General features: G+C 43.1%; 1 protein-coding gene across 1 annotated transcript in view; it reads right to left on the bottom strand.

Annotated features, from left to right (window-relative positions):
* The window catches only part of LOC126354020 (ATP-dependent translocase ABCB1-like), a 107,807-nt gene that overhangs the window by 62,602 nt on the left and 28,151 nt on the right, over nt 1-17,054 (bottom strand). Inside the window, exons 6-7 of the mRNA XM_050003344.1 lie at nt 13,191-13,361; nt 3,755-3,947 (exon numbers count right to left, since the gene is read on the bottom strand). Of these exons, the coding sequence (XP_049859301.1) occupies nt 3,755-3,947; nt 13,191-13,361 (364 nt within the window). The remainder of the gene's footprint in view (nt 1-3,754; nt 3,948-13,190; nt 13,362-17,054) is intronic.

The following is a 17,054-nucleotide window of genomic DNA, read 5'->3' as shown; positions in this document are numbered from 1 at the left end:
AGGTAACTGCGAAGAAACCATGGCTAACGGAATAAATACTTCAGCTGATCGAAAAAGAAGGAAGTACAGAAATATTCGGGGAAATTCAGGCATACAGAACTACAACTCACTTTGGAATGGAATAAACAGGAAGTACGCGGAGGCTGAGGCGAAATGGCTGCATGAAGATGTGAAGAAACCTAAGAAGAAATGACTGCCGGAAATAATGACTCAGTATAGAGAAAAGTCAAGCCGACCTTCGTCGAAATTAAAATCAAAGGTGGTAACACTAAGAAGGCAATGGGAATTCCACTGTTAAATTCAGAGGAGAGAGCGGATAGGTGGAAATTGTAAACTGAAAGCCCCTGTGAGGCTATGATAGAACAAGAAAGAGGAGTCGATATAGAAGAGAGGATCCTGTATTAGAATCAGAATTTTAAAGATCTTTGGAAGACTTAAGATCGAATAAAGCAGAAGGAAAAAAATAACATTCCATCAGAATTTTTAAAATCGTTGGGGGGAAGTGTCAACAAAACGACTGTTCCATGTTGATGTGTATAATGTAATAATCTAGCGACACGCCTTAAGACTTTCGAAAAAATTTCATCCACACAATTCCCAGACTGCAAGAGCTGACAAGTGCGAGAATTATTGCACAATCAGCTTAAGAGCTTATGCATCCAAGCTGCTGACAAGATTAATATACAGACGCATGGAAAAGAAAATTGAGGATGTGTTAGATGACGATCAGATTGGCTTGAGGAAAGCTAAATGCACCAGAGAGGCCGCTCTAACGTTGCGGTCGATTATGGAAATAGGACTAAGGAAAAATCAAGGCACTTTCGTAGGACTTGTCGAACTGGAAAAAGCATTCCATACTGTCGAATAATGCAAGGTTTTCGAAATTCTGAGGAAAATAAGGATAAGCTACAGGGAGAGTTAGGTAGTGTACAACATGCACACGCCCAGAAAGGGAATAATAAGAGTGGAAGGCCAAGAACGAACTACCAGGATTAAAAAGGGTGTAAGACAGGGTTGTAGTCTTCCATCTCTGCTGATCAATCTGTACTTCGAAGAAGCAGTGATGGAAATAAAAAGTGAAAAAGAATTACAGGATCTACTGTGTGGAATGAAGAGATTAATCAATACGGAACATAGATTAAAAGTAAATCGAAGAAAGTAGAAAGTAATGGGAAGTAGCAGAAGTGAGAAGAGCGAGAAACATTAACATCAGAACTGGTGATGACCAAGTAGATAAAGCTAACAAATTCTTCTTCTTAGGCAGCAAAATATCCGATGATGGGCGAAGCAAGGAGGACATACAGACTAGCATATGCATAGAGGGCATTCTTGTCCAAGAGAAATCTACTAGTATCAAACATATGTCTTAATTTGAAGAAGAAATTTGTGAAACTGTACGTTTGGAGCACAATATAACACGTAATGAAACATGAACTGTGACAGAACGGGAATAGAAGAGAATCAAAGCATTTGAGATATGAATCTACAGAAGAATGCTGAAAATTAGGAATACTGATAAGGTAAGAAATGAATTGGCAAGGAAATGAATATACGGAAAACACTGACAAGAAGAAGAGACAGGATGGTAGGATATATTGTGGTGTCACCGCCAGACACCACACTTGCTAGGTGGTAGCCTTTAAATCGGCCGCGGTCCGGTAGTATACGTCGGACCCGCGTGTCGCCACTATCAGTGATTGCAGACCGAGCGCCGCCACTCGGCAGGTCTAGAGAGACTTCCTAGCACTTGCCCCAGTTGTACAGCCGACTTTGCTAGCGATGGTTCACTGACTTCTATGCTCTCATTTGCCGAGACGATAGTTAGCATAGCCTTCAGCTACGTTATTTGCTACGACCTAGCAAGGCGCCAGTTTCCGTACTATTGATATTGTGAATCATGTACCATTAAGAGCGACGTTCTCCATTAATGGATTAAAGTTAAGTATTCCACCAGCTACGTCCGTTTTTCTCAATTCTAATTCCCTTGTCATGTTCCAGACCTCACGCCAGCGTGCGTGAGCTGAGACGCGTGCATTTCGGCCTCCTTTAGAAAAACACGGTTGGCTCTCCTGCCAACCACAACATATATGTTGAGACATTAGAGGGCGTCGTAGAGGTTAAAAACTATAGAGGCATACAGAGATTTCAATGCATCCAGCAAATAACTGAGCATGTAGATTGCAAGTGCTACTGTGAGACGAACAGTCTGCACAGGAGAAGAATTCGTGACAGGCCGCATAAAAAATTAGTAAATTGCCACATTTAATGTTCCATTTCATGGCTGCGACGCTATCGATTGTGTTTGTAACTTGTCCTGTAAAGAGGTCGATAACTGAGGCTAAGGAATACTATATGATCAAAAGTATCTGGACACCCCCAAAAACATACGTTTTCCATATTAGGTGCATTGTGTTGCCACCTAATACCAGGTACTCCATATCAACGACCTCAGTACTGTATTAGACATCGTGAGAGAGCAGAATGGGCACTCCGCGGATCTCACGGACTACGAACGTGCTAAGGTGATTGGGTGTCACTTGCGTCATACAACTGTACACGAGATTTCCTCACTCTTAAACATCCCTAGGTCCACTGTTTCCTGTGTGACAGTGAAGTGGAAAAGTGAAGGGACACGTACAGCACAAAAGCGTGTGACAGTTGAAGAGGGTCGTAATGTGTAATAGGCAGACATCTGTCCAGACCATCACACAGGAATTTCAAACTGCATCAGGAGCCACTGCAAGTACTATGACAGTTAGGTGGGAGGCGAGTAAACTTGGATTTCATGGTTCATAAGCCACACATCACGCCGGTACATGCCAAACAACGACTCGTTTGGTGTAAGGAGCGTAAACACTGGACGATTTACAGTGGAAAAACATTGTGTGGAGGGACGAATCACGGTACACAATGTGGTGATCCGATGGCAGGGTGTGGGTATGGCGAATGCCCTCTGAAAGTCATCTGCCAGCGCGTTTAGTGCCAACAGTAAAATTCGGAGTCGGCGGTGTTATGATGTGGTCATGTTTCTCATGGAGGGGGCTTGCACCCCTTGTTGTTTTGCTTGGCGCTATCACAGCACAGGCCTACGTTGATGTTTTAGGCACCTTCTTGCTTCCCACAGTTGAAGAGCTGTTTGGTTGCATCTTTCAACACGATCGGGCACCTGTTCATAATGCTCGGCCTGTGGTGGAGTGGTTACACAACAGTAACATTCTTGTAATGGACTGGCCTGCACAGAGTCCTGACCTGAATCCTACAGAACACTTCGCGCCAATACTCACCGACCGTCATCGGTATCTGTCCTCAGTGCAGCACTCCGTGAAGAATGGGCTGCCATTCCCCAAGAAACCTTCCAGCACTTGGTTGAACGTATGCCTGCGAGAGTGGAAGCTGTCATCAAGGCTAAGTGTGGGCCAACACCATGCTGAATTCCAGCATTACCATGGAGGGCGCCACGAACTTGTAAGTCATTTTCAGCCAGGTGTCCGGATACTTTTGATCACATAGTGTAATTATGGATAGTCAGATTATTAGAATTCGCTCCTCTTCCATTACGTATGCATCATCAAACACGAGTGAAGAATTTTTGTCCGCTATATGGTCACCGTAGTACTGCCTTATGGTTCTAGTGTCGCCGCAATAAAACACGAGAACATCGTAAGCAGCAATGAGCAGTTGTAAATTTGTCGTGTCAAACATACTTCGCAAAACGTTGTTAACAGTATATTGTACGATAATTCAGTGCACTTACCTATGCGTTCGCCGGTTTCAGTAGTCTTGACTTGAGTAGTGACGAGCGCATGGTAGTGACTCCTGAGGGCCATCAGCTGGTCGTGGCTGCCCTCTTCGACCACGACCCCTCCAGACAGCACGTAGATTCTGTCCGCATTGCGTATTGTCGACAGCCGATGTGCTACAATGACCGTCGTACGTCCTTCGATGGCCTGAAATGTAATTTTGGTACCTTTAAATGTAGAGCATTAATGGACTTTATCTAACCAGACGGAAGATTTATGACGCAAAAGAGGAATAGAAAAATGCAGGTTGCTACTGTTTAAATTTGCTAGCCCTTCCAGATCGTATACGCGTCTCATTCGTCGAGGCTAGGCTGGCCAACAGTTTTTTATTCTAATTTACAAGTACTGTGCTCCTTAATGTTTTCTTATTTCTGCTGAGCACGTAGGAGTGGACTCTGATACAAACAGAGTTGTTTCCTTCTGTAGTAAAAGGGTGAAACACAGTGCCACCACATTGCCCATTTCTCTCTGATAGCATCAAAGGAATAGGCAAATTTAATGTTCCAGGCATTTTGTGTCTCCAGTGGATGTGTCATCCATCTTCCTAAAAGAGATGGGAAAACAAGAATGAACAAATACACTTTCTTTCGTTTCTAAAAATCTGATATATTTCCAGACAGAAATAAGCAACTTTTATAACTGTTTGTATAATTATTTATTACATCACAGTCGCTTGGATATATGAAATATAATCGCATGAGCAGTTTTGGGAAATTGCTACCATCCTCATATGTGCTTAACCCAATAAGAAACTTCGTACAACTATGTATAAAGAATTATAGTTAAACATTTTTATAATATAATGAAGTCATTTAACTTGTTTCAATCAATGCAAATATATCTGCACTTCATAAAAGACTATCATTTGAGTCTTTTACTATGTGAATATATGATTTACATTCAATGAAATATTTGGATTCCATTATTTTCAAAGAGCCGAACGATATTTCCTTATACATCTATACGAAGCTGTTTAGTGGATTAAGCGCTTCTGAAGATGGCAGCTACCTGCCGAAACTAGTAATGTGAACATACACCGACGGAAAAAAATCCCAACACCAAGAAGGAGTTGTACGACGTAAGAGAAAGTTGGCTGACGTGCTTCTACATCTGAAAGATTCAAATTCAGGAGAGTCGCATAAGAGGGAAGCTAGTAGAGCCACTACGAGGATAAAAATAAGGTTTGATTTAAGTACACGCTGTAACGATCATGAGCGTTAGGTACCTTTCATATCGAACGTGGTGAGTTGATGCTAATGTCTTTAAGGCGACAAAGACGTCACTGAGTTTGAACGAGGTCTTGTAACAGGGCCAAGAGAAGCTTGATATCCCTTCTGTGATATCGAAAAAGTCTTGGCAGGAATGTAGGCACGGTACATGTTTGCTGAGAACGTACGGTCGCAAGAAGACCAAGCCCCGGACTGCCACTTGTCAACACTGAGAGGGAATACCATAGTGTTCCGCAAATGGCCCAGGCGTATCGTACTGCATTTGCAGTAGCATACTAAGTAGTAGCAGTTGGCAACACAGTGACAAACAAACCGTTAAAGACTGGTTACTTCAAGGGCAGCTCCGAGCCAGACGCCCTGTAGTTTGTATTCTATTAACCCCAAACCATGACCATTTGTGATTTCAGTGGTGTCAAGCTAGAGCTCACTGATTAACCTGTGATTTTGCAATGTTAATCACTTAAATATGTTGCCTAGACAAATGCATTCACAAAATTCCATTACTCTGCATTAATTACCTTTTGGTGTCGCGGTTGTTTCTTCCCTCAGGTACTTCATATATCCAGGAGATCATGACGTTATACATTACTATACACAATTCCATTGCGAAACATCATGGCAGGCTGAAACTATGTATCGCACCAAGTCTCAGGACTTTTGCCTTTCCCGAGCAAGTGCTCTACCGACCCTTTTTTTTTTATAGAGATATAACTCCCCCTCTTTTGATCGATCATCTTTGATTTTTTACGCTATCTCTTTATTTTTGAATAAGAAAAATATCTTTATTTTAATTAATTTTTCGTCTCTTAATTTTTAAATTTATTTATGTTTGTTTTTTCGGTTTGTTAGGGTCACAGTCTGTTACAAGTTGGAGCAGACAAGGTGGGAACGGGTCGATTACCAAGGCCCTCCCCCATCCTGCATTCTCACATTGCTCGTATTAATTTTATTTATTTACGTTATTATTTCATTTTTTGTGCACATATATAGAAGTCAACTCGTCCGAAACACCGAAAATCCCGCAAGGTGATAAAGAATGGCAGACGGGCCGAATCCAAGGTATAGAAGTAATCATGTTTCATTCCGAATTGGGCGAGGAAATGCCACCCTGGGAACACGCCAAATTGGTGGAGGCGTGGTAAAAAAGCTGTCGAGATAACTGACAAATTACGTGCGATAAGGGGAACTGCGCGCAACCTCCGCGTGTGCAGTCTGCAAGTATTGCCAAAAATCAAGGAGCGAGTGATGAGCATCTCCATATAGTGAGAAACTAAAAACCCGCCTCGATTGCGTAAAAAGCACCTAGCGTTAACCTAGGTTTCGGCGCAGATAACTACGCCTTCTTCAGAACAATAAAACCCACAAGTGCCTAAGAAGACCTTTGTCAATGATTAAAAGAACACAATAGCTATACATTTATAAACGAATAAAAGGGAAAACACAAACAGTACATGTGTACAAAGTCTAAACCACTACTTAACTTAGTGGTGTAACCTCCACCTCAGATATAGATATGCCAAGGTCCAGTCCTTTATCCAGAGAACCGCCCGAGACTTTGGTGCAGGAAAATATTCCACCGCTGGGCAAAGAAAGGAGGCGGTGTCAGTAGCATGCGGAGGTACTTGTAGAAACCAAGCGACCATTTGTCGCCCCAACAACCAGACATCCACAACGGTTACACAGCTGAACGGTGATGATCATAGTTGACACTACGACAAACGGTGCAGAGGGGAGAGTCCGTCAGTGCCATGGCATAGAGCCTCGGATTAGCTGGATACTTCCCACAGGTCGCGTAATACCAAGTCGATCTGAAATGCGTCAGAAACCACAGTCAACAGCAACAATAGGAACTTGCGTTCTACGACGTTACAGTCGACACCACGCAGGAAATGGACATATAAATCCTTTACTCGCGGCAGACGAGTTCTTGGGAGTACGGCGCGAGCACAACTGAATTCCACAATGAAGGCCGCTGTGCGTGCGAACGCGGGCGTGATGGTACCGATCGGAACCGGCGGGGAGAGGGGTGGTGGCTCAAGGACAAGAGAGGTCTGCATGAAAAAATCGTGTCTTCATTATTTATTAAGGCGGCAGGGTCGTAGTGGCCCGTAGTAATTCCAGGCGGCGGTTTGTGAACGCTAACAATAATGCCCTCCTCAAAGATTGGCGTAATCGCAGATGCAGACGTGATCAGTTCATTACACATCTCCTTCCATTGTGCAGACATGAGATCACAAAACCCACCCACGAAGATAACGGTAGTGACCTCCTCGGAGGTAAAAGGTTCCATTAACGTACGTCCCTCCTCCTTGTGCACCATCTGAGCTACCCAGGCATGACTCACGATCCTTCCTCACAGCATTACTTCCGCCAGTACCGTACCGCGTCTCCTACCTTCCAAACTTTACAGACGCTCTCCTGCGTACCTTGCAAGACAAGCACTCCTGGAAGCAAGCATATTGCGGTGACATGCTTAGCCATAACCTGGGTATGTTTCCAGAATGAAATTTTCACTCTGCAGCCGAGTGTGCGCTGATACGAAACATCGTGGTAGTTTAAAACTATGTGCGGCACCCAGGCTCGAACTCGTCGTGCTTGGGTATCTCAGATGGTAGAGCACTTGCCCACGGATGGCAATGGTTCCGAGTTCGAATCTCGGTCCACCACACAGCTTTAATCTACCAGGAGGTTTAGTAGTCTCGCACCTCCGGTGCAGAGTGAAAATTTCTGTCTGGAAACTTTCCTTGTTGTTTTGCATATTACATTTATGTGTTCAAAACGAATGACTCGTGCGATTATCACACGTTCTCAGTTACTTACGTAATATACTCATTGCACCAGCGACGTGCTATGTGTTGTGTGTGTATCTTCGGCATTGAATCTCATTGACTGGAGTTGAATTGTCTTCAGTGATGAGTCCCATCTCGCGCTGAGCCTCCGTGATGGGAGAAGACGTGTCTGGTGATGGGGTGGACAGAGGTGGGGTACCGAACTGACTGTGGCCTGCCGTAAGGTCCCACAACCCGGAGTAATGATCTCGAATGTCATTTGCCCTTTGGTTGTGTTCTGCGCCACCCTTACAGCACAGAGGTACGTCGTTCATATTCTACGCCCTGATTTGTTCCCCTTCAACGCAGGCCATTTCAGGAAGGTAATACCCGCCGGCACACGACGAGAATTTCTACCGCTTGCCAATCCCACCTTGGCCAGAACTGTCGCCGGATATCTCCCAGGTGAGCGTTATGGGCAAGGCTCTCCAACCAGCTACGGATTTGGACAGCGCCAATTGGTCAAAATTTAGCGTGACATCCCTCAGGGAGACATCTAACATCTCTATCAATCAATGCTAAGACGAATAAGTGCTTATACAAGGGCCATAGGTGGACCAACGAGTTATTGACTTGCTCAATGTTTGAATGATTTCTCCTGAACAAATCATCCATTTTTTTTTAAATTGCTGTATTTTTACATGTATCAACTTCAGTCCTGTTTGGATAATTCCGACGTCGTGTGTGTTTTTTTTTTTTTTTTTGCGTTACAAATTATAAAGCAAACTTTCATTAACATAGGTTGAATTTACGCTCGTGGTAAACCACCCAAAAAACTGTGTTATAATAGCATGGTGCTGTAGCTGAGGTTTGTGAATCAAACGCCTTTAACAGTAGTTGAAAGAAACCGTATACATGAAATTATTTCATAGATCTGGTTGCCACTTGGCTTGCGATGCTATACATTGCAATAGCAGCTTTTCATTCAGTTGGGGGACTATCTTTGCTGCAAGCCGAGAAATTGTCAGTTTGTCCTAGTACTGTAATGTACGATGAACGTGTTCAGTGATGATTTTGTGACAAAATATTGTTAAGGAGTGATGGACTTGAATAATCAAAAACCAACAAATTTTATGAAAAAATTTTAAAAAATGGCTGGAGTTAGGCTTACAGTTATTTAAGAGTTGATACGTTGATATTGGGGCTTTGTACCACTTACGACGGGAATACGGTTTCGCACTTACGGGCTCTTCAGTGTAAAGTTACGTATCTCATTGACTAATGATTAAATGTACTTGGACGTAAAAAGCTGTACCGAGAATCTGACTTCACCTCCTCCTACTCACTTCCGACATTCGGGCTACCCATTCAGTTTACATGAGCAAGACCTACGCATCCAGGGGCGATACAAAAGTCACGATTATAAATGTAAGTTACATGTAAGAATGCAAAGTCTTCAGCGTTAATACTGAACAAGAAGTTATCGGGTATCCAGCAACGTGAGTGGTTAAAATTACACTAGCTTTCGTGGCAGCATTCCTTGGTCATTGTCAAATGGCATGACTGCCAGTGGCCTGCCGTACATCCCTTATACACTCTATCTGCCGGCTGTGAGGTTACTGGTGCTCGCAGCATCACCATATATGGCAGTATTTTGACACGGCGTTCAATGTACCCGTTTCAAATGTGCGATCGCTATAACCCATTCTGCGCTGAGCTGCTAGCTGCCGTCTCTATTTAACGCGTTATCTGTGATTTTTGTTTCAATAGATTCTTTCATTACACATTCCCAGAAGTCATTAGTGCGCCCCATTGCGAGAGGTTTCGTCGAATTTTATCCGGTGACCGTTTTCTAAAGCATGCTTAGCTACAGCGGATTTCTTGGGGTAGCAAAGGCGATAAAACCTCCCATGCTCCTTCCTTCGTTGTTCTATTGTGCGTATTGTTTGTCCGACGTAAGACTGGCCACACTCGCAAGCTATCTTGTAGACTCCAGGTATTCTGAGACCTGCTCCATCTTTAACTGGCCTCAGTAACTCATGGATTTTTGTCGGACGCCTGAAGATCGATTTGATCCTGTTTCTTTTGGCCATCCGGTTTATATTGCCCGACACGAATCCACAGAAGGACAAGAAAGATAGATTCTTTTTCGGCGCCTCGTCGGCAGTGTTCTGTGTCGGTAGCGATCGTGTGAAACCCAGCTCGCGCTATTCGACCACGAGACTCAGAGGGCCATATACACGGGTTCCCAGGTAGATGCCGTGTTTCTTGACTTCCGCAAGGCGTTCGATACAGTTCCTCACAGTCGTTTAATGAACAAAGTAAGAGCATATGGACTATCAGACCAATTGTGTGATTGGATTGAAGAGTTCCTGGATAACAGAACGCAGCATGTCATTCTCAATGGAGAGAAGTCTTCCGAAGTAAGAGTGATTTCAGGTGTATCGCAGGGAAGTGTAGTAGGACCGTTGCTATTCACAATATACATAAATGACCTTGTGGATGACATCGGAAGTTCACTGGGGCTTTTTGCGGATGATGCTGTGGTATATCGAGAGGTTGTAACAATGGAAAATTGTAGTGAAATGCAGGAGGATCTGCAGCGGATTGACTCATGGTGCAGGGAATGGCAATTGAATCTCAATGTAGACAAGTGTAATGTGCTGCAATACATAGAAAGAAAGATCCCTTATCATTTAGCTACAATATAGGTCAGCAACTGGAAGCAGTTAATTCCATAAATTATCTGGGAGTAGGCATTAGGAGTGATTTAAAATGGAATGATCATATAAAGTTGGTCGTCGGTAAAGCAGATGCCAGAGAGAGATTCATTGGAAGAATCCTAAGCAAATGCAATCCGAAAACAAAGGAAGTAGGAAACAGTACGCTTTTTCGCCCACTGCATGAATATTGCTCACCAGTGTGGGATCCGTACCAGATAGCGTTGATAGAAGAGATAGAGAAGATCCAACGGAGAGCAGCGCGCTTCGTTACAGGATCATTTAGTAATCGTGAAAGTGTTACGGAGATGATAGATAAACTCCAGTGGAAGACTCTGCAGGAGAGACGCTCAGTAGCACGGTACGGGCTTTTGTTGAAGTTTCGAGAACATACCTTCACCGAGGAGTCAAGCAGTATATTGCTCCCACCTACGTATATCTCGCGAAGAGACCATGAGGATAAAACCAGAGATATTAGAGCCCACACAGAGGCATACCGACAGTCTTTCTTTCCACGAACAATACGAGACTGGAATAGAAGGGAGAACCGATAGAGATACTGAAGGTACACTCCGCCACACACTGTCAGGTGGCTTACGGAGTATGGATGTAGATGTAGATGTAGATTCTTGTTTTAAAGTACTTAATTCCTTTGATGAACGTTATAGCCGTTCTTTCCGAGGACCTTGCGCAGGTGGCTCAGCACGTGGGACAGGGAATCAGCGTTAGCTCTAGCAGCCACAAACCTCATCATCGAAAATTTTGAGGATACTGCCGTAGAGGCGACGCCATTAAAGCCTAGCTGTTTCTTTCGATACCTTGATGACACTTACGTGATTTGGTCCCACGGACATGAGAAACATGATGAGTTCTTGGAATACCTCAAAGGCATTAACAATAGCACGAGTTGGTCATGGAGGTAGAAAAACAAAATGCATTAACCTTCCTCGAAATCGATGTCTTGGCCACAGCGTCTATTAAGTGTTATCGCCGCGAGACTCTCCTTTCTTAAATGTAACTTAACTTTTTACGTCATGACCAAACCGTTTTCGATTAATTTTGATCTACGAAGATGTCAATAAGTTACTGAAACCGGTAATACGAATATTGTAGTACTCAAGGTATCCGACAAACAATTATTATTTTAACGTTTTCGCGGTCGCTGTATTCCATTTGACAATGTATCAACTCTTCAATAACTCACACAAGCCTTTTTGTAGTGCTAACTCCAGCCACTTTTTATTATTTTTTTATTTATTGAATTTGGGTTACTCGATCCCAAAAATACTTAACAAAATGTTACCACAAAGCCGACACTGAACACATTCATCGTAATCTACATTACTAGGGGAAATCAAAAGTTTCTCAGCCTGCCACAAAGACTGTATCGCGTTTCAATGAAAAGTTGCTACTGCAACGTGTAGTGCCACAAGACAAGTGGCAACTAAATTTACGAAATAATTTCATTTCTTTGAAATACAGTTTTAGGCGTTTCATTGGCAAGCGTCAACTATAATACCATTCCGATAAAAAACGGTGGATTTTTGAAAGTTTATCACCAATGGAATCTCATGCAATGCTAAAGGAAGTTTGTAAACAAACTCTTGCTTCATTTCTAAAATTAAGAAGTGCAAAGTTAAATTGGAACAAGATCGTACGTATCCTAAAGGTGATCGACGCGAAAAATGAATACTACAACAGAATACTATAAAGGAAAAATAGTACAATAGATGAAACTTAAAAAATATGTACGACAGAGTGTAGGACGATCTTTTTGGTTCAATGTGTCTAAAATAAGTGACAGAATAGTTACAAGTATTGTCAGAAAAATTACTGAATATGTTACACAAGGAATTAACCATTGGATATCACTTCGTAATTTGGATATTTATTTAACGCTTACGAAATGTGGAAATGTACGATCGAGCGTCGTCCAGAACAATATCGTATACTTTCTTGATTTTCATCTGCTGTAGTGGTTTTAACGTCTTTCGTGCGCCTTATCTTCAAGATCCGAACAGTCACGCTGGTGTGTACCTACCCATCTTTTAAGTCTTGTAACTAGTGTCAACATTTGTCCTCCTGAAGCAGACATTTTTAAAGACATCGAAACGTAAGTCAAGGAGTTTTCATACTTTTTTTAATATTCCAACTAATTTGGCTGTTTTTCACCGTTTCCTCACGAAGACTGCATTCTACATCTGATGTCTCCAACCATATTCAAGATTTTAAGTGTTAAAATGAATTAGCTATCTACTTGTAAAACTCCATCAACTTTGGATGGATCTCCGTTGGTGATAATTCATCCGAAACAGTGTCACGTCGGCACAGTATACCAACTCATGTCTAGCTGCATGACCTTTTGCAGATACATACACAACAGTGGGAACATCGCTGGTGCAGTGGGTATATCATGTGATAAACTGAGAACTTCGTAGGAGCGGCGAATGAGTCATTCAATCCGGAAGTCTGATAACATTTTATTTTAGCTACGTGCATTGTGAACTTCATGTGATGGCATAAAAAAGTCAGTGAAATATACGTCATACTGTCTCATGGTAAAAGAGTCTCTTCCACCATGTGACGACTGTGTATGTGCGAGCATTAAACCAAAGTACGTGGAGGTAAGATGGTAGCCGTATCAGACGTGGACGTGAGTTGCTCGCCGCTCACCCTGTCCAGCGCCGCCTGCACCTTGGCCTCGCTGCCGGTGTCCAGAGCAGAGGTGGCCTCGTCCAGCAGCAGGATCTTTGGGCGGCGCACCAGCGCCCTGGCGATGGCGATGCGCTGCTTCTGGCCTCCGGACAGCTGGGCTCCGCGCTCCCCTACCAGCGTGTCGTAGCCCTGTGCACAGCAGAGGACATCGGGAAGGTTAAGGATTTAACGTCCCGTTAACAGCCATGACAGAGCACCTGCTCGGATCAACGAGAGGACGGGCAAGGAAATCACCCGTGTCCTTTTTTAAAGGAACCATCCCGACATTTACCTGCAGCGATTAAGGGAAATCTCGGAAAACTTACATCTGGTTAACCGAACGGGGATTTGAACTGTCGTCTTACCGAATGCAAATTCAGTGTGGTAACCACTGCATTACCACGCTCGGTGTGTGTATACTGGGGACAGGGTCTGCTGTTTTGGGTACTGAACGAACGCTTGACGTGCAGATGTGTCGAATATTCCGTTCTTCCGCGTCAGGGATGTACAGTCTTGTTAAGGACCGTGAGAGCAAACTCCTCACTGTGGCTGCGTAAGGGAGGGATGGCGGTTATCACTGAAATAACCTTTTTTCGGTTATACCGGCTAACATCAACTCCAGTTTAAACTGAATCATAAAGTCACTCAGAATAACCAGTTTCTGAAATAACCGATTTTCGGTATTTAATTGTTATTATTGCTGAAACAAAGACATCGAATAAGTATTGCGTAGTAAATTTCGAGATATGCTAAATAAAAATTATAATGAAAACAGTAAAATAAAAGAAAAAGTGGTCTATCCATTGTTCACTACTTTCCTCGAAATATGATAAGGACTATTACTAGAATGAATGACCGGTACATTCCACTGCTTCTCCTCGGACGTTCTTTCGATGTAAACAACGTCTGAGTTAGCCTGCGTTGCTACGCTAATGGCCATTAAAATTGCTACACTAGTGCAAATGATAAACTGGTGTTCATTGGACAAATATATTATACCAAAACTGACATGTGATTACATTTTCACGCAATTTGGGTGCATAGATCCTAAGAAATCAGTACCCATAACAACCACCTCTGTCCGTAATAACGGCCTTGATACGCCTGAGCATTGAGTCAAACAGAGCTTGGATGGCGTGTACAGGTACAGCTGCCCATGCAGCTTCAACAAGATACCGCAGTTCATCAAGAGCAGTGACTGGCGTATTGTGACGAGACAGTTGCTCGAACAGACGTTTTAAGTTGTTTGCTGGCCAGGGCAGCAGTCGATCATTTTCTGTATCCTGAAAGGCCCGTACAGAACCTGCAACATGCAGTCGTGCATTATCCTGCTGAAATGTAGGGTTTCGCAGGGATCGAATGAAGGGTAGAGCCACGGCTCGTATCACATCTGAAATGTAACGTCCACTATTGAAAGTACCGTCAATGCGAACAAGAGGTGACGAGACGTTTAACCAGTGTTACCCCATACCATCTCGCAGGGTGATGCGCCAGTATGGCGATGACGAATATACGCTTCCAAAGGGGTTCACCGCGATGTCGCCAAACACGGATGCAACCATCATGACGCTCTAAACAGAACCTTGATTCATCCGAAAAAATAACGTTTTGCCATTCGTGCACCCAGGTTTGTCGTTGAGTACACCATCGCAGGCTCTCCTGTCTGTGATGCAGCGTCAAGGGTAACCGCAGCCACGGTCTCCGAGCTGAAAGTCCATGCTCCTGCAAACGTCGTCGAACTGTTCGTGCAGATCGTTGTTGTCTTGCAAACGTCCCCATCTGTTCACTCATGGATCGAGATGTGGCTGCACGATCGGTTACAGCCATGCGGATAAGATGCCTGTCATCTCGACTGCTAGTGATGCGAGGCCGTGTGCATCCAGCACGGCGTTCCGTATTACCCTCCTGAACCCATCGATCCCATATTCTGCTAACAGTCGTTGAATCTCGACCAGCGCAAGCAACAATGTCGCGATACAATAAACCGCAATCGCGATAGGCTACAACTCTACCTTTATCAACGTCGGAAACGTGATGGTACGCATTTCTCCTCCTTACACGAGGCATCACAACAACGTTCCACCAGGCAACGCCGGTCAACTACTGCTTGTGTATGAGAAATCGGTTGGAAACTTTCCTCATGTCAACACGTTGTAGGTGTCGCCACCGGCGCCAACCTTAAGTGAATGCTCTGAAAAGTTAATCATTTGCATATTACAACATCCTCTTCCTGTCCGTTAAATTTAGCGTCTGTAGCATGTCATCTTCGTGGTGTAGCAATTTTAATGGCCAGTAGTGTATATTTCCATTCCTCCTCCTGTATCGTCGCTCATATCCATGCTAGTAAGGTATTAATTGCTTTGAGTGTTAATCTTCATTTGTTTTGTTAATGTATACCTTATTTTAAATTCTACCTCTGTTATGATTAATCCAATGAATACTCTAACAATATATAAAAATAAACTTCTCATAGCAACAGTGAAACAAAAATAGCGTTATTTCTATTTTAGATATTTTAAACCTCTCTCCTGAGAACTGGGCGGACTGTTGTAGAGCACATCTAACATAATTTTGTACTCCAAGGATAGCATCGGGTTGTTTGAGATCCAGCAAATTAAAGAGTCGCGGCTATTTTCAGAGAATTCTTTCTGTATTATCCGTGACGAAGTTCTGTTGAGCTGGAATTTGTTCTTAAACATATTGTATCTGGTTATGTCTTTTCCCTCTCTTCTTCAATACCAACAACAACAACAGCAACGAAGAAAACGATTTATTGACACAAAGTCAGCACGGATTCAGGCAACATCGTTCTTGTGAAACACAACTAGATCTTTTACTCATGAAGTAATGAGTACTATCGACAGGGTATGTCAAACCGATTCCATATTTTAAGATTTCCAGAAGTCTTTCGACACCGTTCCTCACAAACGTCTTCTAACCAAACTGCGTGCCGATGGATTATCGCCTCAGTTGTGCGACTGGATTCGTGACTTTCTATTACAAAGGTCACAGCTCGTAGTTATAGACGGAAAGTCATGGAGTAAAACAGAAGTAATATCCGGCGTTCCCCAAGGACGTGTTAGAGGCCCTGTATTGTTTCTGATTAACGACATAGGAGACAATCTGAGCAGCCCTTTTAGATTATTTGCAGATGGTGACGTCATTTATCGTCATGTAAAGTCATCAGATGAACAAAACGAACTGCAAAATGATTTAGATAAAATAGCTGTATGGTGTGAAGTTATTCACATGAGTACTGAAAGAAATCCGCTAAATTTCGATTACGCGATAAATCACACAAAAATGAGGGCTGTAAATTCAACTAAATACTTAGGGATTACAATTACAAGTAACATAAATTGGAATGATCACATACATAATGTTGTGGGTCGAGCAAATCAAAGACTGCGACTCATTGGCAGAACACTTAGAAGGTGCAACAGATCTACTAAAGAGACTGTTTACACCACACTTGTCCGCTCTATTCTGGAGTATTGCTGTGCGGTGTGAGATCCGCATCAGGTGGGACTGACGGATGACATCGGAAAAGTTCAAAGAAGGGCAGCTCGTTTTTGTATTATCGCGAAGTAGGGGAGATAGTGTCACAGACATGATACGTGAACTGGAGTGGGAATCATTAAAACAAAGGCGTTTTTCGTTGCGACGGGATCTTCTCATGGAATTTTAATCACTATTTTTCTCCTCCGATTGCGTAAACATTGTGATGGCAACCACCTACATATGGAGAAATGATCATCACGATAAAATAAGAGAGATCAGGGCTCGCACAGAAAAATTTAAGTGCTCGTTTTTTCCGCGCGCCGTTCGAGAGTGGAACATAAG

This window comes from Schistocerca gregaria, chromosome 3 (assembly GCF_023897955.1).
Source record: "Schistocerca gregaria isolate iqSchGreg1 chromosome 3, iqSchGreg1.2, whole genome shotgun sequence".
In the NCBI taxonomy this organism is placed as follows: domain Eukaryota; kingdom Metazoa; phylum Arthropoda; class Insecta; order Orthoptera; family Acrididae; genus Schistocerca; species Schistocerca gregaria.
This window is presented reverse-complemented; position numbering and strand designations above follow the sequence as displayed.